The sequence below is a fragment of the Oratosquilla oratoria genome, chromosome 24 (genome assembly GCF_046742065.1).
Source record: "Oratosquilla oratoria isolate Oo_2021 chromosome 24, ASM4674206v1, whole genome shotgun sequence".
NCBI lineage: Eukaryota > Metazoa > Arthropoda > Malacostraca > Stomatopoda > Squillidae > Oratosquilla > Oratosquilla oratoria.
The window spans coordinates 32,955,960-32,979,094 of record NC_134800.1 but is presented as its reverse complement, the minus strand read 5'-3'; the positions used below and the strand labels follow the sequence as shown (position 1 = coordinate 32,979,094).

Here is a 23,135-nt window from a genome sequence, read left to right as displayed (position 1 = left end):
GGAAATGAACGCAAACAGAATGCGGTGCTACTATAGCGCGAGGTCTACCACACTAAAGCGTGAGGTCTACCTCCCGTTAGCACTATAGCGTAAGGTCTACCATTTCCATACATTTAATTTAGCGATAAACACATATTGGGCATATCCTAGGAATGACTTAGTTAGATAATTGAATTTCTAATTACATTCATATCAAAGGAAGGAATGTAGAAATAAACATGTTAGTATATATTTCCATACATTTATTCTCGCGATACACACTTCGTACATCTTTTAAGAATGACACAAATAGGTAGACCTCAGGCTGCACCTAGGTAGGCGACATATAGCGGTAGACCTCACGCTATAGTAGCACCCAGAAGGCTATATGAAGGGGTGGTTTTGCAAAAATGAGAATTTTTCATGTGTTTGAGAGATAGGGCCTATGGTTTAGGCTATGAGGATGGAAACAGTGGGAAATTATGAGCGTTGGGTGGAAAGGGAGCTGGCAGATAGGAATGACCAATGAATATTGAGGTGGTTTGGGCATATGAAAAGAATGGATGAGGGTAGACTAGCAAAAAGAATGTGTAAGATAGAGGTGGGTAAAATGAACTTGAAGGAAGACCGAGAATGAGATGGATGGGGTGAAAGGGTCCTTGAGAAAAAGAGGAACGTCTGTTGAACAGGGAAGGGAGAATGTAAGAGACAGGTGTGAGTGGATGATAAATTGACGCAGCCCGAAGGAATTTTTCATCGTCCTCTCTATTTTCGCATGAAGAGACGAGGAAGGAGGGTCGCCATGTAGATGAAGCGATGAAGGTAAACCGCTGTTGTATTTTTGGTTTATATATTTAAACAAATAGTAATTTTCCGTTATCTATAGTAACAATATCTTTATTTCAATAAACTATTTTTCACGGATTTAATTGTAACAATCACCTTGGACCTGAGTCCAATTATAATTGATTAAGATACAAAGAAATATTTGTCGTAGCGTGACGTTAGGATATGTCTAAATTTATTACATAAAATGGTTCTGACCTGACTCGAATCTTCGGATGAGGCGCGTAGATTACCTACTTAGGAAACCGCCGGCCATATATGCCTCCAAAATATCAAAGATTCTTTACAATTATTTTTCATTTATCATGTATTAGGCGAGCCTTCCGACAAGCTGTGTATGTTAAAGACAGATTGAACATTTTTAGAAACTCTGCCATGGGATTCGAACCCTGACCCGTGCGTCCATAATCACCTCTAACCTAGATACACTTATATATATACATATATATATATATATTTGTATATATATATATATATATATATATATATATATATATATATATATATATATATATGAGTGGATGGGTGGTGAGATAAACACAGGGAACCGTTTAGGGATTTATTCTGACGTTTCGTCCTTACCAGGACTTCTTCAGAGTACATGCACATTCAAATCATTCACCCCCTAAATACCCGCCGAATCTATCCGCGTTCCACCATGATCGACCTGACCTCTCGTCCTCCTACGCTCTGCTTCGCGAAGTACCAAGCGGCTCGCCGTCTTTGTTAATTTAATAAACCCATCGCGGTGGTTGTTGTTTGGATGGGAAGCGATGTAAGCTGCTTCAGTTATTTTCCTTCTTTTCTTATGAAGTCCTTTCTGCAGCACCTCTACTTTGTTCCAGTCTGGTAAGTGGCCGTGAGTATCTACATGAACCACTAGCGAGTTTGATACTCGGTGTGCCTTGATGTCATTCCTGTGCTCAATTGTCCGTTTCTTAATACCTCGGCTGGTTTCCCCGTAGTAGCTCACAGGACAGTTTCCACACGGTATCTTGTAGACGACACTGTTTTCTTCCCCGTTGGCCACGACTTTATTCTGGTTCTTAACAATGTCTCCTATTTTCGTTCCCGTGCTGATCGCAATCTTGATGCCGGCTGTAGTGAGCAACTGTCCTAACGCGCCTGAGTGGCTCGAGTTTGGCACGGACAAATAATCCCTGCTACCATTTTCAGTCACATCTCCTCTGTTCCGTATGCTTCTTTTTGCTATCTTTAAAGCCTTTTCTCTAAGTCGGTACAACAGCCCTTCCGGATAACAGAGTTTGGTGAAAACGTTGAAAATGTAATCTATTTCATCTTTAATAAATTCTTCACTACAAATGCGGTATGCTCTCAGGAAGAATCCTATTACTACTCCACTCTTTATTCTCTCGTTGTGGCCGGAGTAGTAGTGAATGATGCCGTCTTTATTTGTACTTTTTCTATGAACCGAGAATGCGGTCTTGTTCTCTTTCCTCCAGATGACGGTGTCGAGGAAGGCCAATTTGTTATTTGTCTCGTGTTCAACAGTGAATTGGATGTTTCGTTCGACATTATTTAATCTCCTCAATTTGTTGTCCAAATTGGTGTTCTTGGGGGCCACGACTAAGACATCATCCACATATCGAAACCAGGAGGTGTTTCGACCCATTATTTTTACAAAATGATCCCTCTCTAAAACTTCCATATAGAGGGTGGCTAAAACAGCACTGAGGGGGCTCCCCATCGCAAGGCCTCTACACTGGCTGTATTCCTCTCCGTTGAAAACGAAGGGACCAAATCTCACACATAGCGATATAAGTTTTAAGAAATCTGCCTTTCCTATGGGTAGAGCCTCGTCATCCATATCTCTAACTACCTCTCTTGCTGCTTTTAAAGCCTCTTCCACGCAAACATTTGTGAATAAGGCTGTGACATCATACGAAGCCATATTTTTTCCCGAAATGTCCATATCCTTTATTCTGTGAATGAGGTCACTGGAATTTTTCAGGTGGGCGCTACTTATTAATCCCAGTCTGTTGGACAGGGGTTTCGCCAGACATTTGGCCAACCTATGCGGAGCACTACGTATGCCTGAAGTGATGGGTCTCATCGGGATGTTGGGCTTGTGGGTTTTAGGGAGCCCGCGTAGGAGGACGAGAGGTCAGGTCGATCATGGTGGAACGCGGATAGATTCGGCGGGTATTTAGGGGGTGAATGATTTGAATGTGCATGTACTCTGAAGAAGTCCTGGTAAGGACGAAACGTCAGAATAAATCCCTAAACGGTTCCCTGTGTTTATCTCACCACCCATCCACTCATCTGTCTTACATATTTCAACATATATATATATATATATATATATATATATATATATATATATATATATATTAGTGGCTCTGCCATGGGATTCGAACCCTGACCCGTGCGTCCCTCATCACGAGGTCAAGATGCTAGCAAACGTGCTACATGTGATGGTTCAAAAGGACTGTACAAGTCCCCGACCACGCTTCACGTAACATCAGAAGATCTAGTCTCATTTTCATCCAATCCCCATATTAGGCGAAACCCTCCGACAAGTTGTGTATGTTAAAGACAGATTGAACATTTTTAGAAACTCTGCCATGGGATTCGAACCCTGACCGTGCGTCCATAATCACGAGGTCAAGACGCTAGCAACCGTACTACGTGTGATGGTTCAAAAGGAATGTACAAGTCCCCGACCACGCTTCACGTAACATCAGAAGATCTAGTCTAATTTTCATCCAATCCCCGTATTAGGCGAGCCCTCCGACAAGCTGTGTATGTTAAAGACAGATTGAACATTTTTAGAAACTCTGCCATGGGATTCGAACCCTGATCGTGCGTCCATAATCACGAGGTCAAGACGCTAGCAACCGTGCTACGTGTGATGGTTCAAAAGGAATGTACAAGTCCCCGACCACGCTTCACGTAACATCAGAAGATCTAGTCTCATTTTCATCCAATCCCCGTATTAGGCGAGCCTTCCGACAAGCTGTGTATGTTAAAGACAGATTGAACATTTTTAGAAACTCTGCCATGGGATTCGAACCCTGACCCGTGCGTCCATAATCACGAGGTCAAGACGCTAGCAACCGTGCTACGTGTGATGGTTCAAAAGGACTGTACAAGTCCCCGACCACGCTTCATGTAACATCAGAAGATCTAGTCTCATTTTCATCCAATCCCCGTATTAGGCGAGCCACTCCTCCCGATAAAGATTGCCCCATATATGGCACTTGCTACCATACAACTGGTGACTGCCGTGTTTTGAACTCCACTCCTTCTCATAAGACCTTCTCTTCCCGTCAGAGTTCCCCTTCTTCTTCTCCTCAATGACTATCTCCTTCTGTTTCTCTCAGAACACCTCCTCCTAGCATGCATATCCCATCCCCACCACCCATCCCCATGTCCCTTCCCATTTGTACTCTTTCTAACTCTAACAATTGGTCACATGCTCTTTCCATTCCTGCTACTGTACATAACATTCCTATATCTCTCTTCATAGATACTGGATCCCCTGTAAATATTATATCTTCTTCCACCTTCCACTAACTCCGCCTTTCCTATAAGCGTGTTACAATCTTGGAACCTCCCGACTAACGTGGATGGTGTTCCATTTCCAGTTTTAGGTAAGATCCATCTTCCAATAAATCTCCATCCTCAAAGTCAAGAGATTCAAATCCCTCTTTATGTGACTGACGTACAGTTTCCTGCAGATGTGCTTCTGGGTCTAAACACTATGCAGCAATATGAAATTAGCGTCTTCCCCCATTGTCATGACATTACTTATGGTAGTCATTTCATTCCTGCCCTCCCTTTGGCGACTACATCTCCACCACCTTCTGCACTTCCCAGTTCTGCGAAATCCTCCTCCCACGGCATGCCAGTTGTTTCAGACCCCACTATTACTGTTCCTCCTCCTGCCCCCTCTGACCAGATTCAGGCAACTCAAACGGAGAGTACTTCTTCCCTGCCTCCTCTAGATCCCACTTCACAGGACACAGTACAGCCATCGTCTAAACCTTCTCTTCAGAATTCACTCCCTCTCTCTAGTGAACCTGCCTTGCTCAAAGTTCCCACCCGTACAAAGCGAATGCGCTCTTCTCGCTTTTCTAAATCAAACGGAATACCAAATGTCCTTCCCCTTCTAGTCATTTTCAATTCAAACGCTTGGCTATGGGTCTCACCTCTGCTCCTTCTGTCTTCACAAGACTTATGCATACTGTTCTTGATGGCTTACTTGGTGTGTATACACCACATTAACCACATCACCACATTCCCATACACCATGCAGGCAATGTCACAATCAACCCAGACATCGTGGCACCAGACATCCGCTCCGATCGACAGAGCGGCGACAGCCGAATCAGCAATTTAGCCAAGCGCACAGAAGCGGACTCACACACAGACACACGAACGCACACAATAGATGCAGTCAATCGCCAATTCGGAATAACACACGGCAACACAATAGTAATCAACCCTTCCCCCCTGGATATATTATGTATTGTAGAATGGGATATAGGTAGTAATTATGAACCAAGAACAAACTTGTAAAGGGCCAAACACTCCGACTAAAAATCTTGACAAGGTGACTGAGAGCACCTCAAAATTCAGCAGACTCAGCATTTCCGGAGGACAAAACCGCAGTGCACGGGTCCAGCAGGAGGTCGGTGTGTGACGTGCCCTAGTGATCAATTGTGTACAGAACTGTGTTATAATTAAGTGTTGAACTTTATTAATAAACCAGAAAAATTCGAAAAGAGTGAATTTTGATGTAATCCACATCGCTGACAGGATTGCATCTACTTCGCTACATTGGTGGCAGCGCAACCCATCTCCTCCGAAGAGACTAGTGTCAACTATAGACTAGTGTCAACTATAGAAGAAACCAGTACCTTGAAACCTGTCCATTCTATTCAGCTACAATCAACTTACAACAACCACTCCTACCATTCGGACGGAACAAACCGCAGTCTACGAACAAGAGATTCTATCACCATTCAACCTCCGTGATTCTATCACCATTCAAGCACTATAACACACAGTACACAATTCCGGGCAATCGTCGCAACCGACTCCAACCTACCTAAAACCTTATCAAGGTAAATATTGTAATTCCTATCCACCCTTCATACCATTTTATTATATTAATAATTCTCGTCTACCCCTGAAATCCCCCTGATACTCGCTTTTCTCTCCCATTCCATGCGAGCACCATACACCTAGACTTCATACGTCTAGATGTACCCAACCACAAGCAGCCTCACCTGGAGGTAATTGCCCACCAATCAACACACATATCATCAAAATAACCTACCAACAAAGTGAAATCTTCCAAATCATCGTACGTCAAGACAAAGCGATCTACAGACAGCGACAGCCCCACCTAACGGTAACTACACAGCTGTCTACACTTACAATTTTCGAGTGTCCTACCAACGAACTGAAATCTTCCAAGAAAGATTACAATAAAGGTAACAGTGCTATATAATATAAACTATATGAAATTACTCACAACATAACCAGTGCCTTATATATATATATAAATTTAATAATACTATATTGTTCATACGTTAAGTACTTGCAGCAATTGCTATAAATTAATATAAAACTTACGTAACTGTATTCAACATTACCATACTTTACAAATGCAAATTATAATTACCCCCTATATGTATTTTGCCAACTTCTAACTTAACATATATTTGTGCATGCATTAATTTTTTTAGATTTCACTATTACCTTGTTATATATATTGTACCTGCAAGAACTTTCATATTACCCTTTTATGCATATTTACAATTTTATGACATTATTATTACCCTGTTTTACATACATTGTATCATTTTGATATGCATTTTATCAGTTAAGTGATTCTTGTTTGCATTATACACATTTTTATTATAATATTCTAAATATTACCCATTGATGACTTATATCTCTCCTCTTATCTAACTATAACACACTATCTTTTAGGTAATGCATGCATCCCTAGTTAGACACTAACATGGCTTCAGGAACGAGATCCAAGGTCAAGAATTTAATTGAAACATTCCTTTCTCCCTCGAAAGAAAAGAAACCCCCCAGTGACACCGATTATTCCACACCTAAAGTAGATTCTACAATTATTCCCGAGAATAACGTTGACAACCCACACTTAGAATATGTCCCATTCCACGAAGAACTGCTTGACACACCTCCCCCACACCTCACCACAACTCCAAGTTGCCCCTCATGTAGACCCCCAACAACAACCCCCAAACCCCACAACCCATGCATACGAGAACTTAGCCTGCCCTTCTCCAAACCAAACGTCAAGTCAAACATCCTTCACCTCAGACCCCTACCCAACACCAAACCCCGCCCCAAATCCATCGCAACATCCTCACCCACAACTCCCATCACAACATCCCCACCCAACCCAACTGCCAACCAACCCACATACATCCCAACACCAACCTACAATAGTCAATAACTACCAAACTATCTCCCCTCTAACCGAAATCCCCACCTTCTCTCAAACTAGCGGACTCTCCATCACTGACTTCCTAACGGCATGTGACCTTTTTTTCTCTAAAAATCCTAACTACTCTAACTTAGAGAAGATAAATCTATGCCGCCAGAATATACAAGCCTCAGATGAGCATAGATCCACGGCTCGAATGCTTGATAACCTTATTGCTGGTGGAATCACATACAATGAATACAAATCCCATCTGTTTAATGGCTTTCAGAACAAACAAACAAACAACATTAACTTTCTCCTCACATTTCTAAACAACACTAGAATTCAAAAACAGACTAACATCAAAGACAATGTTGCCAATACAATAAAAGAAATTAGGGAAAATCTAGAAAACCAAAGCCCTTGGACCTTCACAAGCATCTCAGGAAAAAAAGCAATGACATTAGAAAACCTATACACATTACTAGAGATAGGCCTTTATCTTTCCCAACTCCCACCAAAGTGTCAAAAAGAAGCAGCTAGAAGGGATTTAAACACCAGAAACCCATTAGCTTATAATTATATCTTAGATATCACCAACGCTTGCAACATTTCCCTCTCCGACCAGCACCATTATGCTAGACTAAATAGCCTTCAGTCACACCAGGCCCCTAGCTCCAATACAGCACAACCATCAACCTGGTGTTCCTACCATCTTTCAACAACTCACAACACCAGAGACTGCATACAAAAACAACAAATACAAGCACAAAACCGCACTACCCCTTGCTCAGTTCATGGAACAACGACACACACAGATGCCCAATGTAGAACACAGCAATACCAACAACCACAGACACAACACCGCACTACCATTTGCTCAGTTCATGGAACTACCTCCCACACAGATTCCCAATGTAGAGCCCAACAACAAAACCAACCACCCACGCACCCCCCCACACCACTCAACATATCAAGACCAACACGGCCAGGTAAATACTGCAACCTACACAAAACCACAACTCACTCCAACGAGGAATGCTCTCAACAAAGATCACAACCCCATCCTCATCAGAGAACAAACAGACCAGTTACGGCATCACAACAAACACCGTACTCCCACAGAACGTCAAACTCAACACACACTACTCAACACCGATTGGGGAACGTGTACCAGCCTCACGCACCAGACCACCATAGGAACGTCCGACCCACCCCACAACTATATCACTCTAAAGGTGACACTAGATCAAATCAGTGTTGATATGATGGTTGATACAGGCACAAACCTGAACCTCATCCCCAGAGCTCTCTACGAATCACTTAATGACCCACCCCAAATCCAGTACTCCAACACAGAAGGCCTACTGATAGAAGGAAGTACCATATCACTTCATGATATGATAGACTTAGATATAGAAATTAACAAATCCCAGGTAGGCCTCACATCCTTCCACTTAGCAGATGAATGGAGTCTCGACCACCAAGGAATAATAGGTTTAAAGTCCCTACGAGAATGGAAGTCCATCATCAACTTAGATACCAACTAAATCTCCTTCCGAGATGAAAATGACAACTCCAAAATTCCTGAAACACCCGATCCAGACACACAACCTCTTTCATGTCTATCTGGCTTAAATAACCCCACTCCAACTAAGAGCTACTCATTCCGTCCACCATCTTATGTCACCTCAAAGGCACTGATGTCTAACACAGTCATCATACCCCCTAGACATTCAATAACAGTCCCACTATATATACCCGGAGCAATCGAACATCAGGATGTCATAATTGACCCAGACACGTCAAGAGTTAACAACATATCCCTCGAACCTTCATGGGATTTAGTGTCAGAAAATAAACACACCCTAGCTATGTTAACAAATCTCTCCGACCAACACCGCAAAATCAGAAAGAACACAAACATTTGTTCAGTCCACCTCCATAATTCCCCAATCCAAGAACCACTCCCACAACACATCAACACTGTAGGACAAACACAAAACCTCACCCCTATCCACCCCCAACCAAATAACAACATCAGCCAACGAAGAGATACGTAACAAGCTACTAAACCTCCTCCAAAGGAATAGATCGGCTATTGCCTTAGAAGGCGAACCTCTAGGCAAATGTGATATAACTAAACACCACATCCAAATCCCCCCCAACACCACCCCCTCATACACCCCCGCTTACCGCATACCCCACAGTAGGAAAACACAAGTAAACAACAGTGTGCATGATATGTTACACCAAGGTGTAATTTCTCACTCAGATTCCCCTTGGAACAGTCCCCTCTTCCTAGTCCCCAAGAAAGACGGAACTCTACGCCCTGTTGTAGATTTTAGGAATATCAATCACCTAACTCAATCTGACCCACACCCACTACCTGCCATGCAAGATGTCTTGCAATCTATAGGAAATGGGAATTCTGTATTTTCCACAATTGACCTTAAGTCAGCCTTCTGGCAAGTGGAACTGACAGATGAATCAAAACCCGTAACTGCATTCTCCACAGATAAAGGACATTTCCACTTCGAGCGCATGCCCTTTGGTCTTAAGAATGCCCCCTCAACCCAACAGAGATTAATGAATCGCATTTTCAGCGATATGATAGGAATCTCATTATTCGTCTACTTAGAGGACCTCATCATCTATAGCCCCACACAAACTGACCACCTCCATATACTAGAGATTATCCTAAAAACACTAAAAAGCACGGGATTGAAAATCCAACTAGGAAAGTGCAAATTCCTACAGACGGAACTCACCTTCCTAGGCCATAAGGTAGACGCCCAAGGCATCCATACCACCACAGACAAAATAAATGCCATTGCAAATTTCCCAACCCCCAGAAACGCAGATGAAACAAGAAGTTTCGTAGGACTAGCCTCATACTATAGACACTTCATACAAAAATTTGCACACATAGCATCCCCTCTCACCAAATTCACAAGAAAAGGCGAGACATTCAAATGGTCTGAAGCGGAACAGACAAGCTTCGACACCCTTAAACATGCTCTTACCACAGCTCCTGTCCTAGCTTTTCCTGACATGAAGAAAGAATTCCTTCTTTACACCGACGCCTCCTCTAAAGGAATAGGCGCAGTTCTACAACAAAAGAATGAAAACGGGAAAGAGCACCCCATTGCATACGCAAGTAGAGTACTAAATAAACCTGAAAGTAATTATACAACAACCCACAAAGAAGGACTTGCATTGATATGGGGTTTAAAACATTTCAAATATCTCATACTAGGATACAAGATAAATATCTTTACAGACCACCAACCCCTAGTCTACCTCTTTAACTCTAAAGACCTACATGGCAGAATTGCTAGGTGGAAAACCACCTTACTAGACTTTGACCCTAAAATCACATACTTAGCTGGAAAAGCTAACGTAGTAGCAGACTCACTAAGCAGACAAATTCACATATCAACCTTAACAAAAACAACCTGTATTCCTATGCAAGACCTTAGAGAAGAAACAGACAAAGACCCGACATGGTCTAAAGTAAAACAACATCTACTTTCAAGAACACCCTTACAGTCCCGACCACCTGTCCCTATAGAAGAACTCAAACTGGTCGACGGAATCATAAGGAGAACCTCTAACGACAGAGAAGTTACTGTCATCCCCAAAGCCATGTTCCCAAGGTCCTACACATATTGCACGACAGCGCAATGGGAGGCCACTCAGGCAGGGATAAGACACTGAATACTGCTAGGCATTCATATTTTTGGACACATATGAAAAAAGACATAACCACACATATAGACTCATGTGTTACTTGCAACCAATTCAGAGAACCTGACCCCAAACAACTCAATATCAAAGACATCCCACTCCCTGCTGAACCATGGGAAACACTTGGCATTGACCTACTTAAAATGCCAACGAGCCATCAAGGTTCCAATTATGTACTCACGGCAGTCGACTATCTGTCAAAATACACAATCCTAGTTCCACTACAAGACAAAACAGCAGAGACTGTGGCCAAAGCATTGGTTAACAACATATTCTGCAGGTATAATATACCAAGACAAATGCTGTCTGATAACGGTTCTGAATTCAAGAACGAAGTAATGCGCGAAATAGCACATTTATACAACATAAATCAAACCTTCGCCACTGCCTACCATCCACAAGGGAATGGACTAGTAGAACGCACTAACAGAAAAGTGCTTGAAATCCTCAGACCTTTGGCCAACGATCTTTCGGATAGTTGGGAAGATTGGCTACCCCAGGTACAAGCCAGTATCAACAGCACATTCAACTCCGCAACAAAGATGTCCCCCCATGAGATCATATTTGGCCAAAGAATGCGGCTACCCTACCAAATCTTTAACCAACCCCCACCCCCCTTATACAACCTAGAAAACCTTACACAATGCCTAAAAAGAGGCATGCAAAGTATATACAAACAGGTCAGAGAAAACCTCAAAGCAGCCCAAGAAAAAACCAAAACCAAACAACACAAACGATCATCTCCACTCAACGTAACACTTGGAGACACAGTCATGGTCAGAGACTCTAATAGAACTAACAAAATCAAACCCAAATTCCTAGGCCCCTTCACAGTCACAACCTCACTCCCCAACAATGTGTTCCTATTAACGGACCCTTCCGATCACACAACCGTAACCATACACGGAGAGAAATTAAGAAAAGTCAAACTTAACCTAAACGCAACCCCACCTCCCAACCAGAACCCACCCACCAGACTAACAAATAACCCAACCAAGCGCAATTCCCATCACATGACACTACGTCCACGCAACTAAAACATACACTTTAGCTCTCGCCCCTGAAGATGCAGGACGTCATGCATTCCTCAGTGGAGGTTAAAATGGCCAACATTACAATAAGAACTTCTTTCCGCATATCTATCAAACCTTCTCTACTTCCTTCCGACCACTATAACCTTAGCGAGAGTCAGATATACATATCCTTAATCACTAAAACAAAAACTCCATCCATAGGATGCAACCACTACTACTACTCCCCATCCTCGTCCACTTCTCACTCAGCGTACCCATACTGATACCAGGAGCAATCGTCAACAAACACGGCAATACCGCATGCGTAGAAGACCCCATCATGGTAAAGATGCGGATATCACCCCAATTGTTAATAAACCCCCTCATGAAAATTCACAAAGACCTATTCCAAATAGAGCAACAAATCTTCACCCAAATACCCAACACCACAAACCAAAACAACGAAATCTCAATAACACTATACAACAACGTCAAGGCCCTACACGAAAAAATGAACAACATCAGGGACACAATATACCACCTCCCCAAGATATACAAACGGTTCACTCACACATGGGAAATATAACAAAGGTACTACACCAAGAAGGAAAGCTAATCAACCTAAACTCTAAAAACATCAATCTCCTCGCGACCTCAATAAATTCGGTAATTGACAAGATCAATCATCTCACCACATTCACAACATCCCGGTTAACTAAGATCACCCAATCACAAACAGCCCTTTTCCTTCTCCACCATCTAAATGAACTCGACAAACAACTAAACAAGTTGATAGATCATAGCAATCTAGTATAGAGCGACATTTGGAACGCCCACGCAGGTATAGTCACCTCTCAAATGATCACCCCAACCCAACTTACTCAAACACTACGACAAGCTCATAATACATTGACACTCACCCCCTTCTTCCTCAAGAGCGAAATACAACACTACTACCCCATCCTAGCATCAACTATCTTTCAAGAATCTATCCTTATCCACGTACCTATGGACCCGATCAAGAGATTCTCCCTTTGGGAAATTTACCCCTTTCCCTACCCTTACCAAAACCGCACCATGACCCTCAACCTGCCAACCTCCACCATCCTAAAATAAACTGATGGACAATGGATAACCCTTACCTCCCCAGAAACCATGGCAATCTGCAAGACAGCACGTCCAAACTTCTATATCTGCCCAGCTTACCCATTCCATTTCCAACTAACCAAATCCCAACCTTGCCTCTCAGAACTCACAACATCCAAAGTCAACCTTTCCAAGAACTTTCGCTTTTCGGACAACACTCAAATACACCACATCCACGTAGGAAATAAACACTTCATATTTCTCCCCCACCCCACAATAGTATCCGTAATATGCCTACACAAACCACCCTCCCATCATAAGATCAACGGCTCTATCACCCTACCAGACACCTGTCACATCTATTTGATGGACTCAATGCTCCTACCTAATCAACTCCACTACCAAGGCACTCTAAACACCACCCACAATCTAGGTCCCATAACCCAACTAATACTCCCACCCCTCCCTAAGATCCCCGATACCATCCTCCCAAGTGAGATAGACATGGTACGTCTCCTAAACAAATCAACTACCCTTGATATAGACTCTTTAGATCTACACTATAAAATCTTACCCTATGCCTCCACTGCCCTCTCAACCTTAATAATCATTTTTATAATAATACTCGTAATACTAACAAAGTACTTTTGCATGAAATAAGTGCTTGAAAAAGGTTTTCCCAAATTGCTGTAAACCTAGGATAAGTTTTATATTGTGTCTCACCAATATCTTACCATACTATAGTGTCATACAAACTCACAGATAAGAGTTTCTCAGAAAACACAGATAGTGCCATACAAACTCACAGATAAGAGTTTCTCAGAAATAATATATAAGTGTCATACAAACTCATAGATAAAAGTTGAAAATATATATAAATACTGGTGAAACACAACCTTATTCCCCATTCAGAGACACAACATCACATACCCATTATTTCTTGTTCAACATGTCCTCTTGGGACCCTCATAATCAATTCAACATCACACACCCCCTTCTCCACTTATAACCACCCAAAGATTTTGTGTCTCTGACTATATAACTATATATATATATATATATATATATATATATATATATATATCAATATTATATTTGTTAACCATGTACCATTAGGTGCCAGGTGCCACTTAACCCCAGGGGGAGGGCGATATGTATACACCACATTAACCACATCACCACATTCCCATACACCATGCAGGCAATGTCACAATCAACCCAGTCATCGTGGCACCAGACATCCGCTCCGATCGACAGAGCGGCGACAGCCGAATCAGCAATTTAGCCAAGCGCACAGAAGCGGACTCACACACAGACACACGAACGCACACAATAGATTCAGTCAATCGCCAATTCGGAATAACACACGGCAACACAATAGTAATCAACCCTTCCCCCCTGGATATATTATGTATTGTAGAATGGGATATAGGTAGTAATTATGAACCAAGAACAAACTTGTAAGGCCAAACACTCCGACTAAAAATCTTGACAAGGTGACTGAGAGCACCTCAAAATTCAGCAGACTCAGCATTTCCGGAGGACAAAATCGCAGTGCACGGGTCCAGCAGGAGGTCGGTGTGTGACGTGCCCTAGTGATCAATTGTGTACAGAACTGTGTTATAATTATGTGTTGAACTTTATTAATAAACCAGAAAAAGTCGAAAAGAGTGAATTTTGATGTAATCCACATCGCTGACAGGATTGCATCTACTTCGCTACAGGTGATAATGTCTTTATGTATTTGGATGACATCATAATTACTTCTAAATCAATCCCAGAACATATTCACACCCTTCAACAAGTCTTTTCTCGACTTGCTGATGCTAATCTCAAACTCAAGTTAAGCAAATGCTCTTTTCTTAAGAAAGAAATTCGTTTTCTTGGTCATGTCCTAACTTCAAATGACATTCTTACTGTTCCTGATAAATTCAAAGCTGTAGCTGACTTCCCTCGTCCCACAGACATTGAGCACCTTCGCTCCTTTCTTGGACTTTCAGGATATTACCGAAGGTACATCCGCAATTATTCTAAAATTGCAGCTCCTCTTACCTCACTGCTAAAGAAAGATGTTTCTTTCCACTGGTCGTCTGCCCAGGAACAAGCTTTTGCAGACTTACAGAATGCCCTTACCACTGCTCCTGTCTTAGTTTTTCCTAACTATGGCTTACCTTTTATTCTCTACACAGATGCCTCTTTCCAAGGTCTTGGTGCTGTCCTTATGCAAGAACAGGACACACACCTTCGCCCCATTGTCTTTGCCAGCAGACTCCTTAACAAAGCTGAACGTAACTATTCTGTCACGGAAATTGAAGCCCTTGCAGTCGTATATGCCCTTCGACATTTTAAGGAAATAATACTAGGCTATCCTGTCACAGTCCATACAGACCACCAGGCACTTCTTAGACTTTTCAAAGGCAAGAACTTGTCCGGGAAACTTGCTCGCTGGTTCTTGACCATTCAGGAATTCAATCCCACCTTCTCATATGAGCACGGATCAGCAAACCATGTTGCAGACACACTGTCTAGAAATGTTGCTGCTATCAATTCCCTCCCTCAGCCAGTCACTCTTACTCATGCGCGAATTCATGCAGCGCAAAGATCCGACCCAATGTGGAAACGTGTGATATTTTCTCTCGAGTCAGGAGATACATCAGATCTTACAGACTTCCCTACCTCTTTGGAACACTTCAGACTCGCCGATGACGTTCTTTACCACGAAATCACAATTTTCAACAAGCATGAACCACACAGACTTGTACAACAACTCGTAGTTCCTTCTGATTTAGTACTTGAAGTTCTGTTCCTTTTACATAATTCTCCACTTGCTACACATCTAGGTAAAGACAAATGCTTGACACAGGCCAGACTTCAGTACTTTTGGCTTACTATGAGAAAAGATATCCAGGCCTACATTGACGCCTGTCATTCTTGTGCTAGCCATGAAGGTCATATTCAAAGTAAAGTTACCATTTTGAAATACCCAATCCCTAGCAAACCCTTTGATATGGTTGCAATTGACCTTCTCAAGTTACCACTCACTTCTAGTGGAAATCAGTACCTGTTTGTGTGTATGGACCATTTTTCCAGATTCTGCATCCTTGAACCTATTCCCGACAAGACTGCGACAACAATTGCAAAGACATTCATTGACAAAGTTATTTGCCCCTTCACTACTCCCAAAGTTCTTCTCTCTGACAATGGCACGGAATTCAACAATGAGATTCTTTCCAATATTTGCAAATCCTTTCAAATAACAAAATGTAATATCGTTGCATACCACCCCAGTTCAAATGGCCTTGTCGAACGACAAAACAGAAAGATTCTTTATGTTTTCCGACACCTCGTTTCCGTCCTTCATCTCTCCTGGGATCACCATGTCCCTATGATTCAGTCTTGCCTCAACAGTGCCATCAATAGGTCCATATCAGAGTCGCATCACTTTGTCATTTTTGCATCCGACAAGCGAGACCTCCTTGCTTCAGAAATAGGTCCCATTTACAACCTTGATGATTTTGTTAAGGTTTCAAATTCAAATTTCAGCTCTCTATTCAAGAGAATTACTCAGTCTTTTTCTCTCGCCAAAGACGAGATGGCCCGTTTTCACAATAAAAATGCGAGAGACTCTAACATTGGAATAGGTGACATCGTCTACGCCCAGAACCATTCTCCATCTTCCAAACTTTCACCAACTTTGGTTTCTTCCGTGTCCTCGCACTAGAACCTACAAACAAAGTCAAAGTAAAAAACTTACATTCAGACACAGAATCCATCATGCACCTGGACGCCCTTAAGCTCTTCTCCCGAGGTGTAGATGATAATGAACCTCCGACTCCCACGGACAACCTTCCTCCTTCCCTCCCTCATTCAACGTCCCCTGTCTCACACCCATATAATCTTCGCAGCCGTCGTAATTCCTGAACATTCAAAACTTATACCTGCCAAAGTGTTCTCCACTTCCATCTTTCAAACCTTAACTTTCATTAATACATGTATTCTTATGTATACAGTAAATTTATATCTACATGTTAATCTACTTATATCTAGCTCATTTAATTCTTATGCTATTGTCCTCTAATTTTGATATTGTACATCGCTGGGGTCAGCGACAGATAGCTGGCCGAGCATTTATTGTATCATAATTCTATTAGCATTATGTATAGATGTACAACGTAAAAGTGATGCGTCATTGCATGTGTGTGTGTGCGCACGTGAAATAGATGTTTCCAGAACTTTACATATTGCCATTTCTGTTTGCATAATCAATTATCATTTATTTTTTTAATGCGAAAGTTGAATGAATGGGATATAGATTATTGATATTACTAAATTTAAATTATTGTATAAATGAAATGTGAATGTATGTAAATTTCTGTGTGCAAGGAATTATGAAGAATTGAATGAAAACAACCGCTTGGGCACGCCATTACAAAAGCGTAGATGACGCGTGTTTAGTCAGTCGTGAGCCAACTGTGAGAGAGTCAAGTCGCTTGTGAGTGTGAGAAAATTTCTTCTGTCCCGTGCAAATACACTGAGGAACGATTCTTCATAGTGTTTCCATCACCATTGTTGTTGTCATTGTTAACAAACAACAAGAGCTTCTAAAATGTTCAATCTATCTTTATCATACACAAATTGTCGGAGGGCTCGCCTAATACGGGGATTGGATGAAAATGAGATTAGATCTTCTGATGTTACGTGAAGCGTGGTCGGGGACTTGTACAGTCCTTTTGAACCATCACACGTAGCACGGTTGCTAGCGTCTTGACCTCGTGATTATGGACGCACGGGTCAGGGTTCGAATCCCATGGCAGAGTTTCTAAAAATGTTCAATCTGTCCACATATACAACATATATATATATATATATATATATATATATATATATATATATATATATATATATATATATATATATATATATATAGTTTAGTTAGAGGGCAGGATAGATAAGATGGGGGAGAGGGAGGGATAGGGGATTGGGGAAGGAAGGAAAGAACGAAATGGAAGGTAGATGGAGCTATGATAGATGTGGGGCAGACCCACTTGCTCGGTTAAATTTATAGTCTTGTGTGTGTGTATATATATATATATATATATATATATATATATATAATATATATACATATATATAATATATATATATATATATATATACATATATATATATATATATATATATATATATATATATATATATATATTATTTGGATGATGGAGAACATAAACACAGGGGAAGGCTCGGAACCCTAAACACTCTAACGCTTCGTTCGCGTAGAACTTCTTCAGAGAGTGTATGTAGAACTGCAATTGAAGTTTATGTACTAAATCTAATTACCTTTTCGGACACTTGGGAAAGGTCGTTTTTCTGGCGTGTTTTAGAATTAAAATACTAGTTTGTTTAGCTAAATTGATAAACCCTCCTCGATGAGAGAGAGAGAGAGAGAGAGAGAGAGAGAGAGAGAGAGAGAGAGAGAGAGAGAGAGAGAGAGAGAGAGAGAGGAAGGAGGGAGAGCGTTGTCTGGAAATGCGGAAGAGCATGGAAAGAGGGAGCAAGTTAAATAAAATATAGAGATAAAAGTGGTATTTTTTTTTTTACAAGGAAATTGACCCTACCGTGCTCTCTATGCTTTAGTTTCCGGGGTTAGATGGATTCCTGGGTATGACTGATATGGCTGTCCCATTCATTAGAAGAAACGCCATAGGGTAAATATTAGTCATATATACATCAACACAGTGTACATATACACATAATTAATGTTATAATATCGTTGCCCATGACTGTAAAGACAGCGGTGTCATTTGTTAGGAAGAGGAAAGCCAGAATAATTTTCCTCGCCACACAGGTGGTCTATACCACCAGTGCCCTCACCATCCCACTTCCACGAAGTGACAAGTAAGAAACCCTTGTAGGGCATTCCCAATCAATTGCGGCAAGCCGCTGGGTTTTGGCCGATGGTTGGGTCACCTCCCCGCTTGGCCAGGGCTATCGGGAACCAACTCGACCAAGCACGCAGCGAGTACCGAGAATTGAAAACACGACCATCTGCTCATAAGTTCGACACGGTATCCACTGGGCTACCGCGCGGTGAGTGTAAGGGAAGGCAGCTGAACCAAGAGACCTTTGGCCTGAGTCCAGAAAAGCGTAAAGTTGGACCATGCCATACAAATACTTTGCGCTCCTTACTGAATTTAACCCTCGAAAACTACGTTGGTAATCGAGGAAGCCAGTGTCTGATCCACGTCTTTCTTCAGGTAAGAGGTCGTCATCCCGGTCATTACCGAAGAATTAATCCAGCCCCCCTCACACTATTTATTAATTTATCTTCTTTTTTTCCTTTGGGAGGTGGACTCTTATCTTAACCCCCTTAGCACGATATCCCTCCCCAGCTGAATAAAACCTTTATCGCAGAAATATAAATAAACTAAAGCAGAAACGCATTGCTATTTTTTAAGTGTCGAAGCTGTAATCACTGTCGGGAATAAATCCCGACAGAGGCATTTTTTAGAGTAAATAAACTATTATTACATATTAATATAGACATCTGTGGTTACGGCCTCAGTGAATTTAGTGAATTGATAGCTGTAGAATTAGGATTAATATTGACATACAGCAATTAAGCATATCAAGCTGTATGAAATTTGTATTCTAGAAACTTAGTATATGAAAGCATGCATAACAAATTATACAGTCTTACTTTTTCCATTTAGATAGAGTGGCCTACCATTTTTGTTTCTATATACGAAAACATTATATAAAGCATTATGTAAGGACCAGGGGCGCCCACAGACTTTCTTGTGGTGGACGCACAAGGTATAAAGGGCTATAGGGAGACAACCAAGCAAAGCTTATGCACCTGAGGGGTTCGGAAATGTTTTGAGTTTTTGCCACTTTTTGGTTGCCTTTTTGACATACTTAGGTCCATTAATTTTAGAAGTGAATTGCAGCCTTTTATTGAGGGGAAAACTAATGTAATTGTGTATCTTTCATTAAACATAAGTACCGGTGTATAGTAGTCTATTGCCCTGACTTGAATATGCAATGAATGGTTCAATGAGTTATAAAACAGTTTATTTTATATATTTATCAACTACATACAGTAATTGTTTATGACAATATTATGCATATATAGTAGTTGTAATAATAATGCCAATAGAATGTAGATATCATATGGATAGTACAAAAATTATTCTATTATTTCATGTATTATGTATCCGATATTCATTAAATTCTTCACCAAAATCTACTCTGGCTTACTTTTAACACAGCATGACTTCGTAAATTTACATTATATTTGTCAGTGGGAGTGTTTTTTTTTATTTCATATTAAACTACATAAATTCAAACACAATGACACAAACCATCTTTATTGAAATGCTAATGCAATACGTCTATGTCCACTACTATCAAAGCTGTGTAAGACATTCTCATAGTTAATAGCAACATCTTGATGAATATGCAACAGTGCTAAAGCGCTTAGTCTATCAGAAGCCATAGTGGATCTTAGGTATGACTTAAGCCATTTAAAGGTCAGATATCAACAGATATACCATTCACTAAAAATCATCGAAAAAGTACTTTTTAAAAGCATACAAATAAAGTTTTTACCTATTACAGAAGAATTTATTCAGAAAATTCACTTTTAATTGCGCCTCGCATACCACTTTTCCGAAGTCTAGATATTCAGAATAACAATATTGTTTGTTTGGCAACTGTGACGTCACGAACGCGGAATTCCCCGAACCTTTCCCGAAGCGCACGGGCGGAATGTTTCGAATAGCAGACGACGCAATGAAATGAAGACAAAACTGTTTTTTGCCAAATTTGATAAGATGTAGATGGTGGAATTATATAGAATACTGTCAGTATGTTTTTTTTATGTACATTAAACTGTAAATACAAAAAGTTATGGAAGTCTTGATATCTGACCTTTAAAAGTCAGATATCAAGACTTCCATAACTTTTTGTATTTACAGTTTAATGTACATAAAAAAAAACATACTGACAGTATTTTATATAATTCCACCATCTACATCTTACCAAATTTGGCAAAAAACAGTTTTGTCTTCATTTCATTGCGTCGTCTGCTATTCGAAACATTCCGCCCGTGCGCTTCGGGAAAGGTTCGGGGAATTCCGCGTTCGTGACGTCACAGTTGCCAAACAAACAATATTGTAATTCTGAATATCTAGACTTCGGAAAAGTGGTATGCGAGGCGCAATTAAAAGTGAATTTTCTGAATAAATTCTTCTGTAATAAGTAAAAACTTTATTTGTATGCTTTTAAAAAGTACTTTTTCGAGCAATACGATGATTTTTAGCGAATGGTATATCTGTTGATATCTGACCTTTAAGTCTGCTAAAACTGCGCTCAGCAGATGCAGTGCTGACAGGCATGGTTAAGAGAACTGTAAAAATATTGTTCAGGTTTGGATAGAGGTATCTTGTACTTTGAATACATTCTTCTAATTTCAAAGGACCACCATCCTTATGTCTCCACTTCCACCTTTCCACTTCAGCATCCAAATCAAGAAGTCTAATGAATGGAGAATATGCCTCTTTTATTACTGCTATGTCTTCTTCTGAGAGACTCGCAAGATTCTGTGGCAAAAGCATTTCTGCTCTAACCCTGTTAGTAGATCCACAGATACGTTCATTGAGTTGTACAATAAGGTGATCCAAAAGAGGGTTGTGAAGGTTTCTCTCAAAGAATTCTGCACTTGTAGTGGATGGGGCATTTTCTCTGTTTTTCTGACGACAAATAGACCGAGGGTGCTTCTCATCAACCTGTAAATCTGCTGCCAACTGTGTTGCTTTCCTGTACAGATGCTCAAAAGATGATCCATCAGACCATTTTGATTTCAGCATTTCCACCAACTCTTTGCATTCTTGTGTAGCTTTAATCAAGTTATTAGTCTTACTTTGTAGAGCCGTGGAAAGAAGTTTTGTCAAATTTAGGTAGTGGTGGACAATTACCAGTGTGGTAAGAAACTGGAAGCAGTGAATGCTCATAAAGAATGCCCCTGCCTTTGCTGCGGTACTTGGGTTTGTGTCATTTTCTCTGATGAAGTGCAAAGTGTCAATTATATTTTCTATATTATTCAGAAATACTCCAAGTGTTTCCTCATGACATCCCCATCTAGTAGTAGAAAACTTTTTCAAACAATCAGTGTCTTCATTTTGAGATGTATAAATATGAAGCCGCTTTGCTGATGCATTAATGAACTTCACAATTTCCCCAACAACAGAATATAGGTTTCTTACACTTGTTTCTTTGCATGTGTGTGTTATTGTCAGATTTAAACAATGTGCTCTACAGTGAACATACTTGACAGTAGGGACATTATTTACAAACCGTGCCTGTACACCTTTGATTTTCCCAGACATGTTAGAAGCTCCATCAAAGCCTAAACCTACAACCTTGTTCTTGTCCAGGCCAAAGTCTTCCAGTTTGTTGCAGATCAACTTGTACAAAGTTTCTCCTGTTGTGTCAGCAGTCTCTTCAAATGTAACAAACTCTTCATGTCGACTGCCATCAGAGGTGACATACAGCACCACAAGGGCTACTTGTTCTTTGACTGAGATGTCAGTTGTTTCATCAACAATCACACTGAAGTATTTTGCCTCTCTGCATGGAGTTAGAATGGTTTCCCTTATTTGGCTACCAATAATGCTAATAATCTCATTTTGAATTCGATGACTAATTAACATAACTCAATCAAAAACACTTACGGCACAAGACGAGAAATTCAAACACAAATACAAATTCACCTTCAACACTACACGTTTACCAAAATTGTTCACTCAAATAAAATCCACAAACTTTACAATACACACTCAATCAGCTGTCACACTAGCCGTTCACATATCCACTGCCAAAAACCCAAAACCCCACTAATGTTCAGTCGCACGTGCACGACTCACACAAACATACACACTCCGCTGACAGGATCGACGAAATTACATATACCACGTGATACAGCACATGTGAATACGTACCACTCGAACCATGACACGTGCATACATTTC

The 23,135-nt window shown here is 40.9% G+C and overlaps 1 protein-coding gene across 1 annotated transcript; it reads right to left on the bottom strand.

The window, feature by feature from the left end:
* Positions 1 to 16,733: 16,733 nt before the first annotated feature.
* LOC143038315 (52 kDa repressor of the inhibitor of the protein kinase-like) lies at positions 16,734 to 22,817 on the bottom strand. Its single transcript, XM_076207338.1, has 3 exons — positions 22,435 to 22,817; positions 21,455 to 22,167; positions 16,734 to 16,831 (listed from the first exon to the last, which is right to left on the bottom strand). The coding sequence occupies exons 1-3, from the start codon at positions 22,815 to 22,817 to the stop codon at positions 16,734 to 16,736; spliced, it is 1,194 nt and encodes a 397-aa protein (XP_076063453.1).
* Positions 22,818 to 23,135: the final 318 nt, after the last annotated feature.